This window comes from Vidua macroura, chromosome 20, assembly GCF_024509145.1.
Source record: "Vidua macroura isolate BioBank_ID:100142 chromosome 20, ASM2450914v1, whole genome shotgun sequence".
Lineage (NCBI taxonomy): Eukaryota > Metazoa > Chordata > Aves > Passeriformes > Viduidae > Vidua > Vidua macroura.
The window spans coordinates 4,346,332-4,371,504 of record NC_071590.1 but is presented as its reverse complement, the minus strand read 5'-3'; the positions used below and the strand labels follow the sequence as shown (position 1 = coordinate 4,371,504).

The 25,173-nt window shown below is 58.7% G+C and overlaps 2 protein-coding genes and 1 long non-coding RNA gene across 3 annotated transcripts in view; 2 read left to right on the top strand and 1 right to left on the bottom strand.

The window, feature by feature from the left end:
* The first annotated feature begins 8,118 nt into the window (after positions 1–8,118).
* On the top strand, positions 8,119–8,908 carry LOC128817360 (uncharacterized). The gene is made up of 2 exons (XR_008440171.1): positions 8,119–8,432; positions 8,556–8,908. It is a non-coding gene; the product is annotated as an uncharacterized LOC128817360 (long non-coding RNA).
* A 2,051-nt stretch (positions 8,909–10,959) lies between these two features.
* On the top strand, positions 10,960–13,743 carry LOC128817463 (uncharacterized). The gene is made up of 6 exons (XM_053995947.1): positions 10,960–11,944; positions 12,096–12,317; positions 12,412–12,515; positions 12,608–12,658; positions 12,767–13,133; positions 13,501–13,743. Exons 1-6 carry the CDS (start codon positions 10,960–10,962, stop codon positions 13,683–13,685), a joined length of 1,914 nt encoding a protein of 637 aa, XP_053851922.1. The 3' UTR covers positions 13,686–13,743.
* A 6,204-nt stretch (positions 13,744–19,947) lies between these two features.
* The window catches only part of CAMKK1 (calcium/calmodulin dependent protein kinase kinase 1), a 96,731-nt gene continuing 91,505 nt past the window's right edge, over positions 19,948–25,173 (bottom strand). Inside the window, exon 16 of the mRNA XM_053995713.1 lies at positions 19,948–24,617. Coding sequence (XP_053851688.1) covers positions 24,545–24,617 — 73 coding nt within the window. The 3' untranslated portion in view covers positions 19,948–24,544. The remainder of the gene's footprint in view (positions 24,618–25,173) is intronic.

Below are 25,173 nucleotides of genomic sequence, written 5' to 3'. Positions count from 1 at the left end.
GTGAGGAAAAGACAATGCCTCCAGCAGGCCAGCTGGAGCTACCCTGTGCCTCCGCTGCCCCCTGCCCGCCACGACCCGCTCTGGCCCGCAGGCCCCGCTCACTCACCCGCTCGTCCCACTGCAGGACGCTCTCCCGGGCCACGTGCTTGATGGCCACCTGCAAGCCATCGACAGAGGGGGGCTGAGCTCGAGCCCTGCCCCGCTCCGGCCCTGGCCCTCCGGCCGCGCCCGGCCCTGCCGGCCACTTACCGGGCTCCCGTCCGAGAGGCGGGTCCCCGAGAAAACGGTGCCGAAGCCACCGCTCCCCAGCTGCGGGCCCAGCAGGTACAGCTCCTGCAGCTCCTTCTTTTGCCCTGCGGCCGAGAGCGAGCCATCAGCCCTGCGCCCAGGGCCCCCCGTGCCCGCCAGCCAAGCGGGCCGGGGCACCGCGGGCCACCTTGCCCTCACCTGCTTCCTGCTGCGCGCCGGGCAGCGGCCCCCGCCCTGCAGCCGTCGGGCCGGTGAGCGGCAGGGCTGGGCCGGGGCAGCACGCGCAGGCGGCTGCAGGAGCCGCGGGGCAGCGGGGCGCGGCGGCACCGTCGCTGGCCCCGGCGTCCTGGGCCGGACTCTGCTCTTCTGGACGGCCGGGGCTGCAGCCCGAGGTGTCGCACAGGGGGGTCCCAGGAGCAGCTGCAAACCACACAGGGGATTTTTGAAGCCGTGCCCTCAGAGGCGCTGAGAACAGCCAGGGACTAGGCTGTGCTCAGAGACCCTGGCCCGGCCCAGGAATGCCCCCCAAGGGCCCCAGGGGAGCCGCAGGCAGCTCCTCAGAAGATCTCACCTTCTGTTAGGGCCTTCCCGGTAGTCGGTGGCTGTGTCAGAGCAGCTTCCTGGAGATGGAGGTCTCCAGGTCTCTGGAGGATGGCCTCCTCCACCAGGCACGGGCTGCTGCCCGCCGGCACAGCGTCCTGGGAGCTGTGGGCCGGCAACTGCCGGCTGCAGGACACTTGCTGCTCCGCCACCTGCTCCTGAGATGGCTCCCCTGCATCGGGCTGGGCTCCCACCTGGACTCGCGGGCTTTCCCTGGCCACGTCAGCGCTCAGGGTTGCGCCCGTCTTGTTGACGTCGACGGGTCCAAGGGAGCTGGGAGACCTGTCCACGGGCTCTGCACCTTCTGCACGCTGACAGGTCTCACTGAGCCTCTCTGAGGGATGGAGGCTGTCAGAGATAGCCGAGGCTCCTGGCAGGATGGACGTTCCCTGACAGCCTGAGCTTCTTGCAGGGATGGCGGGTGTCTGTGCCATCCTTGCAAGGCTTGAGGCTCTCCCAGGGATGGAGAAGCTTCCTGGGAGCTGCCTCCTCATGGGATGGGGGCTCCTGAAGGAGCTGGGCGAGCCACAGCAGGGCAGGTGGCCTCGCTTCACCAGCTCCTCCAGTTCTTCCCACAAGGCCTGCCACATCCCATCGTAGAGCGGCACAGATGTCCCATTGCGAGCCCAGAGCAAGCTCATCAGTTCCTGCAGCTGTTGGGCCACTGCCACGCAGGGGCCGCAGCTGCAGGAGCCGTCCAGGGGGCTGGCGGGAGCACCTGGCCGCTGGCGAGGGGTCGGCCGAGGCCTGGAGGGCCTGGGAGCCGCAGGGGTTCCTCGGTTCCTCCGTGAGCCTCTGGGCCGGACCCCGGGGCGCTTGCGCCTCTTTGGTGTCCTTGTCTGCCGCCTCCGTGGTTGCCAGCGGCCGAGGGCCCACCAGACAGCCACAGCGGCCAGCAGCAGGACAAGCGCGGTCATGAGGACGCCACCGTCACACATGGCTCCGGCACGTCCCATCGCGACTGCACTGGCAGCCGCGGGGGCTGGCCCGGCTTATATAGGCACGGTGATGTCACAGAGCTGTGGCAGGACAGCCCTGTGCCGTCAGAGCCCCGCCTCACGCCTCACTCGGCCCCTTTGTGCCGTCACGGCCCCGCCTCACCCCGCCCAGGCTGACGCTGGCCTGTCCTTCCATCGCTTCCCAGTAGTGCCAAGGATGACCCTCTCCACCATTTTCCTGCTGTCAAGATTAGATTGAAGGGATGGAGTTTCCTGGGAAGTCCCAAGCCTTTCCTGTCGAGTCAGATACAGCTGGAGAACATTGCCCCAGCGTAGACCTCCTTTTGGGCTTTCAGGACCTTGGCTAGATGATTTAAGGGCTTCCCACTGGGACATATTGGGATGAATCCCACCCAACGCCACATCCCATGGATATTGTTCTGGTCCCAGTTGTCCCCAGCAATCCCAAATGGAAGATCACTGTCCCTCACAGCACTGTGCCTCCACCGTTGGACGCCCTGCGGCACCCAGGGAAGCCGTGGTTTGCAAGAGGCTGCAGCCACAGCTTTAATGGGAAACTGAGCGTGGCAGGCAGCTCACTAATCCTTAAAGCCTCACATCAAGTTAGGACTTTGTTGACCAAAAGAGCCTCTCATGCAACGGGACGATCTAGAACGGAGAAGCGGGGAAGGGTTTAACCCCACTGCCTGTTTAACTGGTCCTGAGGGAGGAGACTTGAAGGAATCTCATGACTGCATTTAGGTAATCGATCTCCAGATGCCGAGGAGAGACTCAGTTATCCCTCTTGGAATCAATGTTTGGGATTTTTCTTTTTCTGGAGCAGTAAATTAGGATGGAGATGGAGGTTTCTGGTTGTGTTCCCAACAGGGCAGCCATTTGGCACAGCCCACGAACACGGCATCGCAGTCCATGTGGCTGTAGGACAGAGCCTCGTGTTCCGCTTCTTTCCCTCTGCCGCTGCCCAGTGCCACCAGCTCCCCCTGGCAATGAGCGGGTTCCGGGCTGAGCCAGGGCAGCGCGAAGGTGCAGCAGCTCAAGGATCCGCTGCCCGGGCACTTCCCGGGATAGGGCCGCCCTGGGCCTTGGCATGGACAGAGGGTCCCCCTTGTCTGCTCGGTCTGACCCTCCTGCCCCAGCCTCGCTGGGCTCCACTGAGGTTCCTCCCGTGAGGGACGCTCTCCACCCAGATGCTGCCCCTGATTCCTTGCATCCACAGCACTGTTTTAGCCCTGGATTTTTCCCCTGTGTAAGGGGCTGGGCTATGCAGGGGAGAGGGTGTGGAGCTTTCCCCAGCCACCGTTAGCGGTTTCAGGCCGCCAAGAGCTCTTGTGTCTCCCTTTTCCCCACCAATATCCCTCTGTGCCCTCCTTGCCGACGTTTCCCCTCAGCAGCGCCGAGCCTTTTCCCGCCCTTTTTCCCCTCAGCGCTGGCCCCGCCCCCTCGGCTCTGGGAGCGCCTCCTGCCCGCCCCTCCTCAATTAACGCCCTTAGCTCTTCCCTCATTAATGCCTCACTCATTAACGCCCTGGCGGCCAAGAGCGGAGCTCTGGAGGAGCTCTGTGGAACACCCTGGATGCGTGGGGCAGGGCTGAGATGCCTGCTCTTGCCCCCGCTTTCAGGCCAGGGATCCAGGGCACCGTGATCCCCGGGAAAGATGCTCCGTCCCAGCTCACTTCACCAGTTCCTGTCTGTTGTTTATTGCTGCCCAGTGAAGAAAAGTCACATTGTCTGCTTGTCAAACATCATATCCTGCGTCTATCAGTTTATTGTATCGCTCTGGTATTTCATCCCTTATATGAGGAAAAAAAAAAAACAACAAAATAAAAACCCCAAAACCAAAAAAAAAACAAAAACCCATTGTAATTTTTTCAGTATTCTCCGTTATGGAGACAGTCGCGTCCTAAAGAAAAAATACATCTCCACCCAGATTCATCCCAATATGTCCCAGTGGGAAGCCCTTAAATCATCTAGCCAAGGTCCTGAAAGCCCAAAAGGAGGTCTACGCTGGGGCAATGTTCTCCAGCTGTATCTGACTCGACAGGAAAGGCTTGGGACTTCCCAGGAAACTCCATCCCTTCAAGCTAATCTTGACAGCAGGAAAATGGTGGAGAGGGTCATCCTTGGCACTACTGGGAAGCGATGGAAGGACAGGCCAGCGTCAGCCTGGGCGGGGTGAGGCGGGGCCGTGACGGCACAAAGGGGCCGAGTGAGGCGTGAGGCGGGGCTCTGACGGCACAGGGCTGTCCTGCCACAGCTCTGTGACATCACCGTGCCTATATAAGCCGGGCCAGCCCCCGCGGCTGCCAGTGCAGTCGCGATGGGACGTGCCGGAGCCATGTGTGACGGTGGCGTCCTCATGACCGCGCTTGTCCTGCTGCTGGCCGCTGTGGCTGTCTGGTGGGCCCTCGGCCGCTGGCAACCACGGAGGCGGCAGACAAGGACACCAAAGAGGCGCAAGCGCCCCGGGGTCCGGCCCAGAGGCTCACGGAGGAACCGAGGAGCCCCTGCGGCTCCCAGGCCCTCCAGGCCTCGGCCGACCCCTCGCCAGCGGCCAGGTGCTCCCGCCAGCCCCCTGGACGGCTCCTGCAGCTGCGGCCCCTGCGTGGCAGTGGCCCAACAGCTGCAGGAACTGATGAGCTTGCTCTGGGCTCGCAATGGGACATCTGTGCCGCTCTACGATGGGATGTGGCAGGCCTTGTGGGAAGAACTGGAGGAGCTGGTGAAGCGAGGCCACCTGCCCTGCTGTGGCTCGCCCAGCTCCTTCAGGAGCCCCCATCCCATGAGGAGGCAGCTCCCAGGAAGCTTCTCCATCCCTGGGAGAGCCTCAAGCCTTGCAAGGATGGCACAGACACCCGCCATCCCTGCAAGAAGCTCAGGCTGTCAGGGAACGTCCATCCTGCCAGGAGCCTCGGCTATCTCTGACAGCCTCCATCCCTCAGAGAGGCTCAGTGAGACCTGTCAGCGTGCAGAAGGTGCAGAGCCCGTGGACAGGTCTCCCAGCTCCCTTGGACCCGTCGACGTCAACAAGACGGGCGCAACCCTGAGCGCTGACGTGGCCAGGGAAAGCCCGCGAGTCCAGGTGGGAGCCCAGCCCGATGCAGGGGAGCCATCTCAGGAGCAGGTGGCGGAGCAGCAAGTGTCCTGCAGCCGGCAGTTGCCGGCCCACAGCTCCCAGGACGCTGTGCCGGCGGGCAGCAGCCCGTGCCTGGTGGAGGAGGCCATCCTCCAGAGACCTGGAGACCTCCATCTCCAGGAAGCTGCTCTGACACAGCCACCGACTACCGGGAAGGCCCTAACAGAAGGTGAGATCTTCTGAGGAGCTGCCTGCGGCTCCCCTGGGGCCCTTGGGGGGCATTCCTGGGCCGGGCCAGGGTCTCTGAGCACAGCCTAGTCCCTGGCTGTTCTCAGCGCCTCTGAGGGCACGGCTTCAAAAATCCCCTGTGTGGTTTGCAGCTGCTCCTGGGACCCCCCTGTGCGACACCTCGGGCTGCAGCCCCGGCCGTCCAGAAGAGCAGAGTCCGGCCCAGGACGCCGGGGCCAGCGACGGTGCCGCCGCGCCCCGCTGCCCCGCGGCTCCTGCAGCCGCCTGCGCGTGCTGCCCCGGCCCAGCCCTGCCGCTCACCGGCCCGACGGCTGCAGGGCGGGGGCCGCTGCCCGGCGCGCAGCAGGAAGCAGGTGAGGGCAAGGTGGCCCGCGGTGCCCCGGCCCGCTTGGCTGGCGGGCACGGGGGGCCCTGGGCGCAGGGCTGATGGCTCGCTCTCGGCCGCAGGGCAAAAGAAGGAGCTGCAGGAGCTGTACCTGCTGGGCCCGCAGCTGGGGAGCGGTGGCTTCGGCACCGTTTTCTCGGGGACCCGCCTCTCGGACGGGAGCCCGGTAAGTGGCCGGCAGGGCCGGGCGCGGCCGGAGGGCCAGGGCCGGAGCGGGGCAGGGCTCGAGCTCAGCCCCCCTCTGTCGATGGCTTGCAGGTGGCCATCAAGCACGTGGCCCGGGAGAGCGTCCTGCAGTGGGACGAGCGGGTGAGTGAGCGGGGCCTGCGGGCCAGAGCGGGTCGTGGCGGGCAGGGGGCAGCGGAGGCACAGGGTAGCTCCAGCTGGCCTGCTGGAGGCATTGTCTTTTCCTCACAGCCCGACGGCAGCCGTGTTCCAATGGAGGTCGTGCTGATGGAGAAGGTGGGCTCTGGCTGCCGCAGCATCATCCAGCTCCTGGACTGGTTCGAGCTGCCTGACAGCTTCGTGCTGGTGCTGGAGCGCCCGGAGCGGTCGCAGGATCTCCTGCAGCTCCTGCAGGAGCAGGAGTTCCTGAGCGAGGAGGCGGCGCGCTGGCTTTTCTGCCAGGTGCTGGAGGCCGTGCGGCACTGCACCGCCTGCGGCGTCCTGCACCGGGACATCAAGCCAGAGAACCTCCTCGTGGACCCGGAGAGCGGCGACCTGAAGCTCATCGACTTCGGTTGCGGCACCTTCCTCCAGGAGCGGGCCTTCACTCAATTTGCCGGTGAGCCCGCGGCCCGGGCCCTGCTCCCAGCGCCAGGCACTGCATGGCCCCGTTCCCTCCGGGGCGGTGGGGCGCGGCATTCAGCCGGCTGCCGGCTGCCCCGCGGCGCGGGGCAGATGCCGTGCCCCAGGAGCCGGCCGCAGGCTCTGCTGACAGAGGGGGGCTGCAAAAGCCAGGCCCCACCCCTCAGCTCGGCAGGGCTGTAGGGCTTGGGCTGCTCCGCTGGCCTTCTCTGCCTTGCCGAGCGGTTTCCTGGCTTCGGCCAATTCTCTGGGCGATGCAGGGTGGCCTTGGGGGGGAAGTTGTGTCCGTCCAGGCTCTGGAAGGCAGCAGCCTGCGCCCGGACAGCGCCGCCTGTCTCCCCTAGGAACACGCACGTACTGCCCACCCGAGTGGATCTGCCAGGGCTGCTACCACGGCCATGCGGCGACCATCTGGTCCCTGGGGGTGCTGCTCTATGTCATGGTCTGCGGGTGCCTCCCCTTCGAGGACGACCGTGAGATCCTGCTGGGGGAGCTTATCTTCAGGCCGCAGGTCTCTCCAGGTTGGTAGCCGGCCTCAAGAAGGCGGCCTTTGGCAGATGGCAGCACGCAGCCCAGCCGGGCCCTCACGCAGCAGCTCGGCGGGACGTCGGTGCGCCCTCAAGGGCCGGCTGCGGGAGGTGGCCCGTGACGGGCTGGGTGTGGCACGCTCGGCTGAAGGAGGTGGCCGTGTCCTGCCGTGCCGCTGTGCCGCAAAGGGCAGCTCTGAGCGCACGCAGCCTGGCCCGGGTTCTGCAGGCGCCGGGAACAGCCGGGCAGGAGCCTTCTGCCGCTGACCGGCGCTTTCTGCCTTCTCTCCCCAGACTGCCGACATCTGATCCGCTGGTGTTTGGCCCAGCACCCCGCCGACCGGCCGCAGCTGGACGACATCTTGCGCCACCCTTGGGTGTGGGCCGGCTGCCTTTGATGCCTTGCTGGCGCCTCTGCAGCCCCCAGCTACCGAGTCCCACGCAGGACTGAGGGCCGGAAAAAGAAAACAACCACCAACCCGTTGCGGGCTCTCCAGTCTGGTCCTTGTTAGCAACTTCTGCTGGAGAAACCTCTTGGGAAAAGGGGCAATCAGAGTCTTCCCTTCCCTTTGTCAAGCTTCCATGCCTCTCCTCCACGTAGGTGGTTTTTTGTGTCTTCAAGCTCAGGCTGTAGTGCAGGTAGGAGGGGCTTTAACAAGGCCAGAAGGGCAACAGCGGAACAACAGCTGCCCTTTCAAACTGATCTGGCCGCTTGCTTGGGGTCCCCTGAAGTGAAACGTGGGCCCGTCTGTGGATTCCAGCGCCGAGTGGGCGGCAGGAACAGAGACGTTGCTCCGCTGCTAAGGCTGTGAGAACAAGCAGAAGCGTCAAAGCGTCCTTTTCCGTTGAGCCCTGATGGACTCTTCCTCTTTCTTCCCCTCAAATCATCAGCAGGAAAATGCAGCCCAGTCTGTCTCCATTCAGGCGACAGCAGCCTCCAAGGGAGCTGTGCGGGGCTGGGCAGATGCCAAAAGGAACCCTAGGACAGACGGACACGCCCCAGCAGGCTCAGCCTCCCGTCTTGGGGCGGGGAACGTGCGTGAGGAGAGCCCTGCAGCGGAGGAAGGAGCCCCGGAGAAAGTCATCCCTGGGGACTCCAAGGGAAACCCCCCGGTGTTAGCAGCCCTGAACCCTGCTGTCTCCCGTTGAGGACTCGTGTTCTGGAAGGGAGCGATTCTCGAGACCTTTGTTACAGCCTGTAGCCCAGAGCTTTAGGACTTTGGGTGGAAGGAGTGGCATTTCTAGCCAGCTCCCTTCGGGAGACTTGGCTATTGTAACAAAGAATCACTGGATGCCCATAGCACCTCCTGACCAGCAAGGGAGGGGTCTCCCTGCACTTGTGCACCCCAAATGGCATGTTTTTGTCAGCTCTGAATTTCCCCTTCTCTGCTTCACCTTCAGGATAAGGAGAAAACCTGACTTTGTCTCTTAGCTTTCCTGCTCATTCACAGGGGAAGGCAGATGACATCCTGGACTTGCTCCCATGGCCTTGGGCCCACTGTGCCCCCCAAAAATATCTTCCTCTCCCCTAAAAACAACTGATGGAGAGTGCACCAACCGCTCTAGTTACAGAAATGCACCCAGGTGCCAGCTACTAATCTCTGCTACCTTCTGTCTACTGCCCTGACCTACCAACACAGCGTTTGGTAGTAAATAGTTTCTCTTCATAAATGCACACGCTCTTTCATTTCTGTTTTCTTTTCTCAGGGCTGCCAACCCTCTTGTACCCTGAATGGCTCTCCAAGGCTCTAGCCAAAGGCCTGGCCCGAGCTGAGATCCTTCCAGCCAAGACCCCGCCCTGAGGGGATGGTGAGAGCTCTGTGTGTCAGCCCCGGCCTGGAGGCTGAGCTGGGAGGGAAAATTAGCCCTTTTCTAACGTCCTGTCAGCGGCGACTGCCAGTTCTCCAAGGGCCATGACACCTTTTCCCCAGGAGCAGGATGTCCGTTGTTACAAAGCTTCCATTTTTGCAAAGGAAACATTTTCAGTTTCATTTTCTCCCTGTAGTAGAAGAAGAAAAATCACTTACAGCTGCTATTGTAAATAAACCAAAAGAATTTCAGACAGGTTTGTTCAAGTAGAAAATTCTACTCCTCGAGGCACAGCCCCACGCTTTTTACAAGCCGTTCATGGAAGGCAGCGTAGAATTTCTTTAAGTAGGAACTGCTGGGTGATGCTTACGGAGATGTAGTTTTTCTTTAGGACGCGACTGTCTCCATAACGGAGAATACTGAAAAAATTACAATGGGTTTTTGTTTTTTTGTTTTGGTTTTGGGGTTTTTATTTTTTATTTTTTTTTTCCCTCATATAAGGGATGAAATACCAGAGCGATACAATAAACTGATAGACGCAGGATATGATGTTTGACAAGCAGACAATGTGACTTTTCTTCACTGGGCAGCAATAAACAACAGACAGGAACTGGTGAAGTGAGCTGGGACGGAGCATCTTTCCCGGGGATCACGGTGCCCTGGATCCCTGGCCTGAAAGCGGGGGCAAGAGCAGGCATCTCAGCCCTGCCCCACGCAGCCAGGGTGTTCCACAGAGCTCCTCCAGAGCCCCGCTCTTGGCCGCCAGGGCGTTAATGAGTGAGGCATTAATGAGGGAAGAGCTAAGGGCGTTAATTGAGGAGGGGCGGGCGGGAGGCGCTCCCAGAGCCGAGGGGGCGGGGCCAGCGCTGAGGGGAAAAAGGGCGGGAAAAGGCTCGGCGCTGCTGAGGGGAAACGTCGGCAAGGAGGGCACAGAGGGATATTGGTGGGGAAAAGGGAGACACAAGAGCTCTTGGCGGCCTGAAACCGCTAACGGTGGCTGGGGAAAGCTCCACACCCTCTCCCCTGCATAGCCCAGCCCCTTACACAGGGGAAGCCCTGGCTAGAATCCAGGGAAAACAGTGCTGTGGATGCAAGGAATCAGGGGCAGCATCTGGGTGGAGAGCGTCCCTCACGGGAGGAACCTCAGTGGAGCCCAGCGAGGCTGGGGCAGGAGGGTCAGACCGAGCAGACAAGGGGGACCCTCTGTCCATGCCAAGGCCCAGGGCGGCCCTATCCCGGGAAGTGCCCGGGCAGCGGATCCTTGAGCTGCTGCACCTTCGCGCTGCCCTGGCTCAGCCCGGAACCCGCTCATTGCCAGGGGGAGCTGGTGGCACTGGGCAGCGGCAGAGGGAAAGAAGCGGAACACGAGGCTCTGTCCTACAGCCACATGGACTGCGATGCCGTGTTCGTGGGCTGTGCCAAATGGCTGCCCTGTTGGGAACACAACCAGAAACCTCCATCTCCATCCTAATTTACTGCTCCAGAAAAAGAAAAATCCCAAACATTGATTCCAAGAGGGATAACTGAGTCTCTCCTCGGCATCTGGAGATCGATTACCTAAATGCAGTCATGAGATTCCTTCAAGTCTCCTCCCTCAGGACCAGTTAAACAGGCAGTGGGGTTAAACCCTTCCCCGCTTCTCCGTTCTAGATCGTCCCGTTGCATGAGAGGCTCTTTTGGTCAACAAAGTCCTAACTTGATGTGAGGCTTTAAGGATTAGTGAGCTGCCTGCCACTGCTCAGTTTCCCATTAAAGCTGTGGCTGCAGCCTCTTGCAAACCACGGCTTCCCTGGGTGCCGCAGGGCGTCCAACGGTGGAGGCACAGTGCTGTGAGGGACAGTGATCTTCCATTTGGGATTGCTGGGGACAACTGGGACCAGAACAATATCCATGGGATGTGGCGTTGGGTGGGATTCATCCCAATATGTCCCAGTGGGAAGCCCTTAAATCATCTAGCCAAGGTCCTGAAAGCCCAAAAGGAGGTCTACGCTGGGGCAATGTTCTCCAGCTGTATCTGACTCGACAGGAAAGGCTTGGGACTTCCCAGGAAACTCCATCCCTTCAATCTAATCTTGACAGCAGGAAAATGGTGGAGAGGGTCATCCTTGGCACTACTGGGAAGTGATGGAAGGACAGGCCAGCGTCAGCCTGGGCGGGGTGAGGCGGGGCCGTGACGGCACAAAGGGGCCGAGTGAGGCGTGAGGCGGGGCTCTGACGGCACAGGGCTGTCCTGCCACAGCTCTGTGACATCACCGTGCCTATATAAGCCGGGCCAGCCCCCGCGGCTGCCAGTGCAGTCGCGATGGGACGTGCCGGAGCCATGTGTGACGGTGGCGTCCTCATGACCGCGCTTGTCCTGCTGCTGGCCGCTGTGGCTGTCTGGTGGGCCCTCGGCCGCTGGCAACCACGGAGGCGGCAGACAAGGACACCAAAGAGGCGCAAGCGCCCCGGGGTCCGGCCCAGAGGCTCACGGAGGAACCGAGGAGCCCCTGCGGCTCCCAGGCCCTCCAGGCCTCGGCCGACCCCTCGCCAGCGGCCAGGTGCTCCCGCCAGCCCCCTGGACGGCTCCTGCAGCTGCGGCCCCTGCGTGGCAGTGGCCCAACAGCTGCAGGAACTGATGAGCTTGCTCTGGGCTCGCAATGGGACATCTGTGCCGCTCTACGATGGGATGTGGCAGGCCTTGTGGGAAGAACTGGAGGAGCTGGTGAAGCGAGGCCACCTGCCCTGCTGTGGCTCGCCCAGCTCCTTCAGGAGCCCCCATCCCATGAGGAGGCAGCTCCCAGGAAGCTTCTCCATCCCTGGGAGAGCCTCAAGCCTTGCAAGGATGGCACAGACACCCGCCATCCCTGCAAGAAGCTCAGGCTGTCAGGGAACGTCCATCCTGCCAGGAGCCTCGGCTATCTCTGACAGCCTCCATCCCTCAGAGAGGCTCAGTGAGACCTGTCAGCGTGCAGAAGGTGCAGAGCCCGTGGACAGGTCTCCCAGCTCCCTTGGACCCGTCGACGTCAACAAGACGGGCGCAACCCTGAGCGCTGACGTGGCCAGGGAAAGCCCGCGAGTCCAGGTGGGAGCCCAGCCCGATGCAGGGGAGCCATCTCAGGAGCAGGTGGCGGAGCAGCAAGTGTCCTGCAGCCGGCAGTTGCCGGCCCACAGCTCCCAGGACGCTGTGCCGGCGGGCAGCAGCCCGTGCCTGGTGGAGGAGGCCATCCTCCAGAGACCTGGAGACCTCCATCTCCAGGAAGCTGCTCTGACACAGCCACCGACTACCGGGAAGGCCCTAACAGAAGGTGAGATCTTCTGAGGAGCTGCCTGCGGCTCCCCTGGGGCCCTTGGGGGGCATTCCTGGGCCGGGCCAGGGTCTCTGAGCACAGCCTAGTCCCTGGCTGTTCTCAGCGCCTCTGAGGGCACGGCTTCAAAAATCCCCTGTGTGGTTTGCAGCTGCTCCTGGGACCCCCCTGTGCGACACCTCGGGCTGCAGCCCCGGCCGTCCAGAAGAGCAGAGTCCGGCCCAGGACGCCGGGGCCAGCGACGGTGCCGCCGCGCCCCGCTGCCCCGCGGCTCCTGCAGCCGCCTGCGCGTGCTGCCCTGGCCCAGCCCTGCCGCTCACCGGCCCGACGGCTGCAGGGCGGGGGCCGCTGCCCGGCGCGCAGCAGGAAGCAGGTGAGGGCAAGGTGGCCCGCGGTGCCCCGGCCCGCTTGGCTGGCGGGCACGGGGGGCCCTGGGCGCAGGGCTGATGGCTCGCTCTCGGCCGCAGGGCAAAAGAAGGAGCTGCAGGAGCTGTACCTGCTGGGCCCGCAGCTGGGGAGCGGTGGCTTCGGCACCGTTTTCTCGGGGACCCGCCTCTCGGACGGGAGCCCGGTAAGTGGCCGGCAGGGCCGGGCGCGGCCGGAGGGCCAGGGCCGGAGCGGGGCAGGGCTCGAGCTCAGCCCCCCTCTGTCGATGGCTTGCAGGTGGCCATCAAGCACGTGGCCCGGGAGAGCGTCCTGCAGTGGGACGAGCGGGTGAGTGAGCGGGGCCTGCGGGCCAGAGCGGGTCGTGGCGGGCAGGGGGCAGCGGAGGCACAGGGTAGCTCCAGCTGGCCTGCTGGAGGCATTGTCTTTTCCTCACAGCCCGACGGCAGCCGTGTTCCAATGGAGGTCGTGCTGATGGAGAAGGTGGGCTCTGGCTGCCGCAGCATCATCCAGCTCCTGGACTGGTTCGAGCTGCCTGACAGCTTTGTGCTGGTGCTGGAGCGCCCGGAGCGGTCGCAGGATCTCCTGCAGCTCCTGCAGGAGCAGGAGTTCCTGAGCGAGGAGGCGGCGCGCTGGCTTTTCTGCCAGGTGCTGGAGGCCGTGCGGCACTGCACCGCCTGCGGCGTCCTGCACCGGGACATCAAGCCAGAGAACCTCCTCGTGGACCCGGAGAGCGGCGACCTGAAGCTCATCGACTTCGGTTGCGGCACCTTCCTCCAGGAGCGGGCCTTCACTCAATTTGCCGGTGAGCCCGCGGCCCGGGCCCTGCTCCCAGCGCCAGGCACTGCATGGCCCCGTTCCCTCCGGGGCGGTGGGGCGCGGCATTCAGCCGGCTGCCGGCTGCCCCGCGGCGCGGGGCAGATGCCGTGCCCCAGGAGCCGGCCGCAGGCTCTGCTGACAGAGGGGGGCTGCAAAAGCCAGGCCCCACCCCTCAGCTCGGCAGGGCTGTAGGGCTTGGGCTGCTCCGCTGGCCTTCTCTGCCTTGCCGAGCGGTTTCCTGGCTTCGGCCAATTCTCTGGGCGATGCAGGGTGGCCTTGGGGGGGAAGTTGTGTCCGTCCAGGCTCTGGAAGGCAGCAGCCTGCGCCCGGACAGCGCCGCCTGTCTCCCCTAGGAACACGCACGTACTGCCCACCCGAGTGGATCTGCCAGGGCTGCTACCACGGCCATGCGGCGACCATCTGGTCCCTGGGGGTGCTGCTCTATGTCATGGTCTGCGGGTGCCTCCCCTTTGAGGACGACCGTGAGATCCTGCTGGGGGAGCTTATCTTCAGGCCGCAGGTCTCTCCAGGTTGGTAGCCGGCCTCAAGAAGGCGGCCTTTGGCAGATGGCAGCACGCAGCCCAGCCGGGCCCTCACGCAGCAGCTTGTCGGTCGCCCTCAAGGATCGGCTGCGGGAGGTGGCCCGTGACGGGCTGGGTGTGGCACGCTCGGCTGAAGGAGGTGGCCGTGTCCTGCCGTGCCGCTGTGCCGCAAAGGGCAGCTCTGAGCGCACGCAGCCTGGCCCGGGTTCTGCAGGCGCCGGGAGCAGCCGGGCAGGAGCCTTCTGCCGCTGACCGGCGCTTTCTGCCTTCTCTCCCCAGACTGCCGACATCTGATCCGCTGGTGTTTGGCCCAGCACCCCGCCGACCGGCCGCAGCTGGACGACATCTTGCGCCACCCTTGGGTGTGGGCCGGCTGCCTTTGATGCCTTGCTGGCGCCTCTGCAGCCCCCAGCTACCGAGTCCCACGCAGGACTGAGGGCCGGAAAAAGAAAACAACCACCAACCCGTTGCGGGCTCTCCAGTCTGGTCCTTGTTAGCAACTTCTGCTGGAGAAACCTCTTGGGAAAAGGGGCAATCAGAGTCTTCCCTTCCCTTTGTCAAGCTTCCATGCCTCTCCTCCACGTAGGTGGTTTTTTGTGTCTTCAAGCTCAGGCTGTAGTGCAGGTAGGAGGGGCTTTAACAAGGCCAGAAGGGCAACAGCGGAACAACAGCTGCCCTTTCAAACTGATCTGGCCGCTTGCTTGGGGTCCCCTGAAGTGAAACATGGGCCCGTCTGTGGATTCCAGCGCCGAGTGGGCGGCAGGAACAGAGACGTTGCTCCGCTGCTAAGGCTGTGAGAACAAGCAGAAGCGTCAAAGCGTCCTTTTCCGTTGAGCCCTGATGGACTCTTCCTCTTTCTTCCCCTCAAATCATCAGCAGGAAAATGCAGCCCAGTCTGTCTCCATTCAGGCGACAGCAGCCTCCAAGGGAGCTGTGCGGGGCTGGGCAGATGCCAAAAGGAACCCTAGGACAGACGGACACGCCCCAGCAGGCTCAGCCTCCCGTCTTGGGGCGGGGAACGTGCGTGAGGAGAGCCCTGCAGCGGAGGAAGGAGCCCCGGAGAAAGTCATCCCTGGGGACTCCAAGGGAAACCCCCCGGTGTTAGCAGCCCTGAACCCTGCTGTCTCCCGTTGAGGACTCGTGTTCTGGAAGGGAGCGATTCTCGAGACCTTTGTTACAGCCCGTAGCCCAGAGCTTTAGGACTTTGGGTGGAAGGAGTGGCATTTCTAGCCAGCTCCCTTCGGGAGACTTGGCTATTGTAACAAAGAATCACTGGATGCCCATAGCACCTCCTGACCAGCAAGGGAGGGGTCTCCCTGCACTTGTGCACCCCAAATGGCATGTTTTTGTCAGCTCTGAATTTCCCCTTCTCTGCTTCACCTTCAGGATAAGGAGAAAACCTGACTTTGTCTCTTAGCTTTCCTGCTCATTCACAGGGGAAGGCAGATGACATCCTGGACTTGCTCCCATGGCCTTGGGCCCACTGTGCCCCCCAAAAATATCTTCCTCTCCCCTAAAAACAACTGATGGAGAGTGCACCAACCGCTCTAGTTACAGAAATGCACCCAGGTGCCAGCTACTAATCTCTGCTACCTTCTGTCTACTGCCCTGACCTACCAACACAGCGTTTGGTAGTAAATAGTTTCTCTTCATAAATGCACACGCTCTTTCATTTCTGTTTTCTTTTCTCAGGGCTGCCAACCCTCTTGTACCCTGAATGGCTCTCCAAGGCTCTAGCCAAAGGCCTGGCCCGAGCTGAGATCCTTCCAGCCAAGACCCCGCCCTGAGGGGATGGTGAGAGCTCTGTGTGTCAGCCCCGGCCTGGAGGCTGAGCTGGGAGGGAAAATTAGCCCTTTTCTAACGTCCTGTCAGCGGCGACTGCCAGTTCTCCAAGGGCCATGACACCTTTTCCCCAGGAGCAGGAGGTCCTCATGTCCCCACAGCCCCGGGATGCCGGTGACTGCAGGCCCTGTCCCGCTCTGCCCTGGCCTGGAGCCATTGGGAGCTGGCAGTGTCCGGTCACCACATGGTTTCTCCTCAGGCCAGAGGAGATTGTGTCACTCTGGGGGCTCCCTGGGTCCCACCCCACCTGGGAAGCTTGTGGGAATTTGACACCTGTGGGTGTTTTCCCAGGCTATCCCCATTTCTTCAGGGTGTGGCCATTTGCCCCTCAGGATTTGCCCTAAAATGGTGGCTCCTCCCTCAGCCTGGTGGTCATTATGAGGGGACACTGGCCTTGGCTGGGGGTGGGAATGCTCCCAAATGGCCTTGAACTCCTGTGGGAACCCGGCCAGCAAGGAGGTGGCACTACTCCTTTCAGGGATCTGTGGGGAGAGTGAAAGTCCCCTCTGAGCCTCCTTTTCTCCAGGAGGAGAGAAACTGGGTTTTGAATTACCATCTTCGTTTGTATTTAGAGAACCTGACATGCACAGTGAGTGCTTCTGGTTAAGAGGGAGATGTGTGGTGTGCAGCCAGTAAATAAGGATGGTTAGTAATGTTAACCAACAGTGTAAAGGCCATTGCCATGGCCTCATGGAGCTCATATGCACAGCAGCCAGAGGGCCCATGGAGATAAAGGTCTCCCAGGCCCATATCCCATTGCTGAAGACCTCTGCACCTGTAATATTGTCAAGGCTACACAGTAAGTACATGTTCTGAGTGGGCAAAGTGTTGAAATAGATGGAAGCATCCTCAAATGTTAGCCAGGGTGGATATTTTTGCAAAGGAAACATTTCCAGTTTCATTTTCTCCCTGTAGTGGTAGAAGAAAAATCACTTACAGCTGCTATTGTAAATAAAAGCATTTCAAGCAAGTTTGTTAAGTACACAATTCTACTCCTCAAGGCACAGCCCCATTCTTTTTACAAGGCTTCCATTAAATGCAGTGTAGAATTTCCTCAAGTAGGAACTGCTGGGTGATGCTTACTGAGATGTATTTTTTCTTTAGGATGCAACCATCTCCAGACTGGAGAATATTGAAAAAATTATAAGTAAATTGACTTTTTTCCCTCATTTAAGGGATGAAATAACAGAGTGATGTGAAGGACTGGTGAAAGCAGGATATGATGTTTGACAACCAGACAAAGAAAATGTGACTCTTTTTCTCTGGCCAGCAATAAACAACAGACAGGAGGTGGTGAAGTGAGCTGGGAGTCACTGTGACAGTAACAGCGTGATCTGCCACTGTTACCTGTCATGACTTTGTTGCTTTTGTACTTGAAGACAAAGGAATGTACTGCTTGAGAAGAAAATGGCAGAATTCAAATTTTAATGCTCTTCCCTTTTTGAAGATGTCACTGAAATGTAAAGATAGCCCCGTTTCCTTATATGTGACATTATATAAGGATTTCCTTATTAAAGAAATGATATAAGTGTGTGGTGGTTTGTTGTTTTACAATTGTTTTCTGTTAGTAAGTTTATAATGGTTTGTTCCATGTTCCCCGTTCTGTTCCCCTACTGGTTTAGCCCTAAGTTGTTTACCTCAGCCTTTTCCCACCAAGTGCCTGTCAGTCCCTGTGTCAGTCTCCCCAGTCCCTCCTTCGTACCTCCCTTGAATCCTTATATGCCCATGTCAATCCTCAGTTCACTGCCCCCACCCCTGCCTGTCAAGTTAGACACACCCTGGTTGTTCTGGAAAGTTCCTTGTCTGTTACCCTTTGCACAGTTTCCCATTGGACTGTTAAGCCTGCTCCCTCCCCTGTGCTGTCTCTATTGGATTACCCCAGTTGTGTTCTCCTCCCCTACTCTCCCCTCATTGGATGTGAGTTGTTTCCACCCCTTGTACCCTCCCCTCTTTAAAATGTGATGCCCCCTTCATTCCTGTGCCTTACTTGTCCCTGAACCTTCCTTGGGCTAAAGTACCTTGGAATTCATACAAGTGGCCCCCTTCTGTTTCTTCGCCTCAGCCCTTCGTTTCTGCTTCGGAGCTGTGCTATCCACACCACAGCCAGCCACAGGGAACAGCAGCTCCTTGTGAGCACTGCCACCCGAGAGGTCTCGGAAGAGATCTGGGGGCAGCCCCTCCTGTTGTGCCCTCCTGCCATAGGGAGTGTGCTAGCCGGGAGATCTCCATACTGTGGCTGCAACCAGGCAGTAACATAAGTGTCCTTTTTTGGGGAGCGGGTCTGCGTTCGTCCTTAACTCTGGCCAGGGCAGGGACAGGAGGTTCTCCCTACTCCTCTCTTTTGGAGGGATCAGGGGCCTTCCCCATCCTTATCTGGCCTTTGTGGTTGCCAGGAGGTCTCATCCTCCTCTCGCCGAGGGAGAGGGCTCAGGGGTCTCCCTCGTCCTTTCCCCGATGGGGGACCAGTGCTCCTCTGTCCTCCTCTTCTCTGCGGGGTGGCCGGGGTGTTCTCTGCCCTCGGGCAGGCTGGGGCTTTCGATTTTTTTCACAAGTGACTCATGGGGAAAACAAACATCAGTCAAAGCCTTCGGTGTGCGGTTAAGTTGGATTTCTGCCAATTTTATTTTGTTTCATCCATGGGGGCGGGAGAAGGGGAGGCGCTGCTTGAGGGGTCTCCGTCCCTCTCACCATGGGGGATGCTTGGGAGAGACATGTCCCCGTCTCTCTCATCCTGCAGGATGATGGGGAGTTTCTCGATCCTCCTTACTTTTGCAAGGTTGGTGGTGATCTCGGTCCCCATCCGCTTTTGGGGGAGACCTCTGCGTCTGTCACCCTCAGATATGGGGGGAGCTGGCATTGTGTCTGCGCCCCTCTGACTTAGGGGGACAGGGGGCAGTTGCTGCCCCCTTTCGGCTTGGGAGGGTCGGCATGGGTTCTCTGTCCCCCCTCGATTTAGGGAGCGATGGCTCCATTGTCTTCCACTTTGGGGGGCCAGAGAGGACATTCTCTCTGTCCCCCTCCGATTTGGAGGGGCCCGCCGCTGTCGCCGTCCTCGCAGCCCCCGGCCATTCTGCCTATTTGCTTTTGGCCGGCCGGGAGTGCTCTCCGTCCTTCTCCGATTTGTGGGGGCTGGCATTCTCTCTGTCTCTCTTCGCTTTGGGGGGGCCAACACTTCGTGCTCCTCCAATTTGGGGGCAGGGGAGATGGCGGGGCTGGCACAAGGAGCCGCGAGTGGCCAGAAGGGGTACTCCCACCTCCCTCCCAAACACGGCGCACAGCCCCCGTAGCCCTGCGAGGCAGAGCCGGCCCCGAGGCTCCGGCGTCGCGGGGCCGAGGGCGCGGTGCTCCGCTGGTGCAGCCCGCGCCGCTCGCCGCGGCGGAGCCGCTGCCTCGCTGCCGCCGAGCCCGCACTGAGCCATGCTGCCCCGCGGCCCTTTATATAGCGGCCAAAGCCGCGCCCTCTCAGCCACAGCCAATAGGAGCTCAGTGACAACACAATGGGGGCCGGAGCAAATAGTGACAATTCGGAGATGCAGGAGGCGGGGTTGTGATGCCAGCGGGCGACATGATTGGTCGACAGTCAGAGGGCTCTGAGACGGGCAGGGCCCGGACATGATCGAGCTATCTGATTGGCTGAGAGGTGGAGTGCTCTGTGATAGGTGGGCAGTGGGCGTGGCTCACAGCCCGGTGGGCGGGGCCAGCACCTGCCTGGGCTTTGGGCGGCGGTCGGGGCTCAGGCCGGGCTTAGAGCCGGCCCTGGCCTTAGGGCTAAAGGGGGCCTTGAGCTTTGAGCCAGGTTTAGAGCCAGCCCTGGCCTTAGGGCTAAAGGGGGCCTTGAGCTTTGAGCCAGGTTTAGAGCCAGCCCTGGCCTTAGGGCTAAAGGGGGCCTTGAGCTTTGAGCCAGGTTTAGAGCCAGCCCTGGCCTTAGGGCTAAAGGGGGCCTTGAGCTTTGAGCCAGGTTTAGAGCCAGCCCTGGCCTTAGGGCTAAAGGGGGCCTTGAGCTTTGAGCCAGGTTTAGAGCCAGCCCTGGCCTTAGGGCTAAAGGGGGCCTTGAGCTTTGAGCCAGGTTTAGAGCCGGCCCTGGCCTTAGGGCTAAAGGGGGCCTTGAGCTTTGAGCCAGGTTTAGAGCCAGCCCTGGCCTTAGGGCTAAAGGGGGCCTTGAGCTTTGAGCCAGGTTTAGAGCCAGCCCTGGCCTTAGGGCTAAAGGGGCCCTTGAGCTTTGAGCCAGGATTAGGCCGGGCTTAGAGCCAGCCCTGGTCTTCGTGCTAAAGGGGGCCTTGAGCTTTGAGCCAGGCTCGGGCTAGGGACTGCGACTGGGGGCCACCCTTGGCCTTAGTCCCAGCACGGTGCTGGCCTTAGGGCAGCACTCAGGGCTGCGCTTGGCAGCTGCCTTAGGAACTGCACTTACAGCCAGGGTCATTTCTGTGGAATTTATTGTTATTTTCTCATCAGTTCTACAGTACAAAAGCATGCAAAAAATAGCCTCTCTCTTCATGGTACATATTTACAGTGCAACAGTCACGTGCTGTCACAGTACTGAGTGCATTTACATCATGCTGGAATCATAGCAGAGCACATACAGGGGCAGAGGTTTAACTTCAAGTGCAACAAGAGACAGAAATACCAACAGAACAGGCCTAGAAATCAGAAAGAGCAGCAAAATTACAGCACAGAGGATTTGCATTGTACCCTCAGGAGTTGCAATTCATGTTTTCTTGAATTTACACCATTTTTTGGGAGCACTTTGATGGCTCGTGGATACTGACGGAGGGTCTCGGCTCTGCCAGCAGCGGCTCTGAGCATACATGGCTTTTCTCCAGGAAGGGAAGGAGCAGGGCAGTGACTGATGAGCTGTTTTCCTTCCCTCATCCCATGGGAGGCTGCATTCACAGCAACAGGGTCATGGCATAATGCAGGTTAATTCAGCCTGGGAGGGACTCGAGCATGGACTTGTGTAGAAGGATGTGGGCCAGAAAGGAATGCCTTGCACTACTCTGCTCAGCAAACTCCACTACAAACCTGCCCTGCTAAAGCAGAGAAGCTTGGCACCTCATCCAAATTCTATTTCCACACAAACCCTCCACTCTGCTTTCCAGTCTCCCTGCTGCACACCACAGGCATCCCTGTGCTCGGGCTCCAAGTGGCATCCCCCAGCACAGCCCTCCTGCCTTGGGAAATTCACTGAGATCCCTGTCCCTGGGCGAGCCTGGGCCTCTCAGGGGCTGGGACAAAGCCCTGGGCTGGTGGGACAAAGCTCATGGGGTTTTGGGCAAGATGGGAGGGAAAGCACTGAGCTGGGGAGGGCGAGCAAGCTCCCAGCCACACACCACAAATGGAGAAATTCCCCCATGGCAGCGCTGCCAAAGGCTTCAGGACCGAGTTGTGCTGAAGGAACACGAAATTTCTCCCAGCAGCTCCTCCTTGCAAGTCTGGCAATAAATAAGGAATGAAATTGCACCCTGGGAGTTGTTTTATGGAGCCACTGCTTTGTTTTGCATGGAACAGCTACCCTGTCCCTTGTCAGGCTCCGTCTGGTAGGAGCCCTACAAAAATTCAGCTTTCCCACCAGCTGCCCTGATGCTGGAAACCTCTTCTGTTTGCAAGTGTGACATTGACAGCAGCACGTTCCTGCCCAAAGGGTTAAAGACACGGACTGTGCATTCCTCAGTGCAGAACAGAAGAAACTTGACCAGGATTTTTACTTAGCACTACCCCCCAAAACCAAAGGCCTAGAGCCATTTATTGAGCAAGACAAAGAAATCCACCTCCTGGAGATCAAAGAGATGTGCTGTTCCCCCAGATGAGAAATTTCTTTCAAGAAAATCATCCTCAGTCTGGAAGAGTCTGGAAAGCTTGACCAGATGCAATGGTGATGGGGAAAGAGGAACTCTCCTGGTGACTCCAAACCCAGCTAACCCAGGCCAGAGCATCCCAGTGCTCCAGGAACAGCAGAGAGGAGGATTTGGAGGGGAGAAACAGAGAGCACACACCAAAGCATGAGTGTGCCACACCTGCTCTGCTCACTGCTCTGCAGAGCCCACACTGAACCCCATCCCCTCCATCATAGAGAGGAGCAGACAAATATTTACCCATCCAGCTAAAGAGAATGATTTTACTCAAGAGCTAAAAGCGCTGCCTTGCCTGGGATGTTTATTCTCAAATAAATCCCCTCTCTTCAGTCTCTTCCTTTCTTCAGAGCAGAACCAGTTGCCCTGAGCTGCTCTAACATGCACATAAACAAGCAAGGATTTCATTGCAGCTGAGTGAGTAGAGCCTGTTTTTGCCTATCTGAGGGTTTCTCCTGCTGCCAGGGCACATTTTTCATCTCATTTCATGCAGGTTTTCAGGCTGCTGTTTGTGACACGATAGGGGTGATCTCTGGGGTATAAGGGAAAGCCTGTTGGCAGATTTGCTGAAGAAACAAGGTGTGACACGAGCTCAGAGCTCGAGGGGTTGGTTCTTGGACCTGTGGGAACAGCTCCAGAAGGACTTCTTGTGGCTGAAAGGGCAAATATATCCAGGTAGATTTTGAGATAATCATAAAAAACACCCATTCCTCTCCAAAACTGAAGTGATGATTTAGGTACCAGTAAAGGAATGTGATACAGAGCTCATTTGTAACTCATCATTTGCTTGGTTGCATTAATTGAGGCTGAGAACAGCTTTCCTGCAGCCTTCCCCACCAGCTCCAACCCCTTGGGCATCACTAAAATAACCCCAGCTGCCTGGGTTAGCAAATTATTCTTGCCACAGATTAAAAACAGAGTAACTAACCCCATGTTTGCATTCTTAGAGCTCTTTGAGCATAACCCAGGTATTGCTTAGACTTCAGAAGTCCCACAGGGATGAGGATTACCAGAACTCCCTTTTCTGCCTGGTGTAGGGCACATTCCTGAGATGTGTCTTTGCTCCAAGGTCACTCCCTGGCCCTGTCCTGGGGACACCAGTTGGAGAAAGTTTTTTCCACAAACAGGAGGACAGTTTTCCCAGCTTGGCCCCTGGTTTGCAGCAGGAGCTGGTGGCACCACAGCACAGATCAATTTGTATCCACAGATTGTCCCTCCCACAGGCAGCAGTTCCACCTGGACAATCTTTCTCATTTGCAGAATCCCCTGTGCTCTCAGACTCTTCACTCCCTACCTCTGGGCACCTAAATCTTCATTACAAAGCAGCAGGATCCAAGCAGAAAGTCCCGTGTCCCAGGCTGGGGGAAGGATCAGAGCATCCTCCTGGTGCAGGACCAGGCTCTTCACGGGATGCTGAGCTCACAGCTGGTGCAGACACCAAAAACCAGGCAGGATTTAGCACCTGGAAGCAGCAGTGCAGAGCTCAGTTCCACAGCAGCAACCTTTACAGGATCCAACACCAGCTTTCAGCATTAAAGGTTTCCATTCAACAGAGAAGCTGCAATGTTATTTCCCATTTTGCCAATATTTACAGGTGAGATGCATGGAAGAGCCCAGGCTGGGGAGTGCTGGGCTTCCCACTGAGGTGGCTGAGGATGAGTGAGGGGAGGTGACAGGCTGGGGACAGACAGAAGGCACCAGCAGCAAAGCCCAGCTATAAAATGTTGGGAACCATAAAATGAGGTTGCAGCAAACAGAACAGGAGCACCAGGATACACCAGTCACTACCAACAACCCTCGCACATGTGTCCCCCTGCACAAAAAATGAGGGAACAAAGTCCCAAGTCCTCAGGATTAACCTAAAAACAGACACTAAGATGATTATGTAGGAACCAAATTGAATCATGTCCTTTCTTAAAGTACTATAAAATAAGATTCCAATCCTACTGGCTTCCCAGGGGCATGCTCAGACCCGATAAGGCTCAAGGGAAAATAATGACATATAGTTTGACAGATGAATGTTACTGGTTTTTACTCTCTGAATGGAGGAGTGACATTCCTGATTATCCACACACTCTGTACAGTCAACAGCCAAAAAAGGCTGTATTTGCTTTTTTGTATTTACCTTTTTAAGTGCAATCTCTTACCAGTTGTCAAACTATTGAGATGAAGCTTCTAACCCCAAGTTTAGAAGCAATCTATGGAAAAAATAGCAGCATCAGCACATGCATAAAAATCAGTCTTAAAACAAAATTAAAAATTAAAGCCTTCTTTATAAAAATATCAAGTTGTGAACTTGTGTTCTGTAGCTTTCTAAAAACCCTCCACCATCATTTTCCACCCTAGGAACCTCTCCCAGTCTGGGTCATTTTCACGAAATTAAAGTTTCAAAGCATCAGGTACACAAAAGATAAGTGAAGAGAAGGAAATGAAATAAAACAAAGCCCAAACCTGCTACTCTTTTCAGCTGGGGAAGATGGTCCATGGGTGCAGGACTGGGTGCAGCTGCTGGGGTGCATTCCCAGCCCAGGCAGATGTGCCTGGAGCACTGAGCTGTTGTGTGCAGCAGCATATCCCCATGCTCCAGGGCTCTGTGGCTTTCCAGGGTATCTCCTGTAACTCCTCTGCTTTACAGCTCTGCCCTGACTAAAGCCACGGCTGGGGGCAGGACTGACACTGTGCAAAACTGAGGGATCGGAGGAAAAGGGAAAAAAGACACAGGGAGGGATGATGTTCACTCCAACAGCAGGATCTCATCCTCATTTAAGTGACATCCATTTTGCCTTCATCTCCACGCCAGGAGCAGGACTCCTGATGTACACAAGTGCATTAAATAAAACAGTTGCCCTCCTATATAAAACCCGTCTCTAACGCCATTTTTTCCCCCCTGATGCTTGAAGTAGAGAATGCAAAAACACAAGGAAAAATTCTCTGGGGGGAGGATGACCCTTGAGAGGAGCACGGCCGCATTCCTCGGGCGAAGCACAAGGCACGCACGGAGGAGCTCGCGGCCGGGGCCGACGCTGCTCCGATCCTCCTGCCTGGCTCGTGTGGCTCGCTGCCTTCCTGCTGGGCTCGCTGTGCTGCTGTGCTGCCGTGCGGGCCCCGGGCCGGGCGGTGAGGGCCGTGAGGGGGATGAGGGCGGCCCGCCCGCGGCAGCTGCGCCGTCAGGCCGCGGCCTCGTCCTCGCACACGTCGGGCAGCTCCGGGTCCCTGGCGGCTTCTCTGCTCCCCTGTGTTCTGCGAGGAGACAAAGACATTGTGGGCACACAGCAAGGCAGGGGGTGCTTTAAATATCAGCAATGAACCAGCCTGATGTGCTGGTACCGTGTGAACGCCTCAGCAATAGCCCGGCACGATGCCCTGCAGGGATGTGCAGCTTGTGCCTGCTTGGCTCCCAAAAACTGAGCTCTCCACTTCCCTGAATGCCCTTCTCCACGAGGAGGTATCTAGTTTTAGGGGAAAGTTTTGCAGACCAGCAGCATGGTTTCCAAATTATCTAGTTTGCAATTGGAGAGTTCTGGCTTGCTGTCCTTTAATCTGATTTTTTTTATAAAGATCAGAGTGATGGGTTGATCCCACAGCTGCTTCTCCAAAGTGCTGCTGTAAATGGCAGTAAAACTAAATGTTTTACTAAACCAGAACCCAGTTTGTCCTACACAAAAACTGTGTGATTTCAGTTTCTGTGAGTTTGCCTGGTCCCCAAAACAGCAATCCCCAAAACCTGAGAGCATCAGCCCTAGAATCTCAGCCAAGGTCACTTCCTTGCACTGCACATATACCACAGTAACTTCAG

Coding starts and splice junctions, on each gene's coding strand:
- LOC128817463 (XM_053995947.1), top strand. CDS start 10,960: ATGGGACGTGCCGGAGCCATGTGTGACGGTGGCGTCCTCATGACCGCG. Junction 11,945..12,095: donor CGGGAAGGCCCTAACAGAAG/GTGAGATCTTCT, acceptor TGTGGTTTGCAG/CTGCTCCTGGGACCCCCCTG. Junction 12,516..12,607: donor GCCTCTCGGACGGGAGCCCG/GTAAGTGGCCGG, acceptor GATGGCTTGCAG/GTGGCCATCAAGCACGTGGC.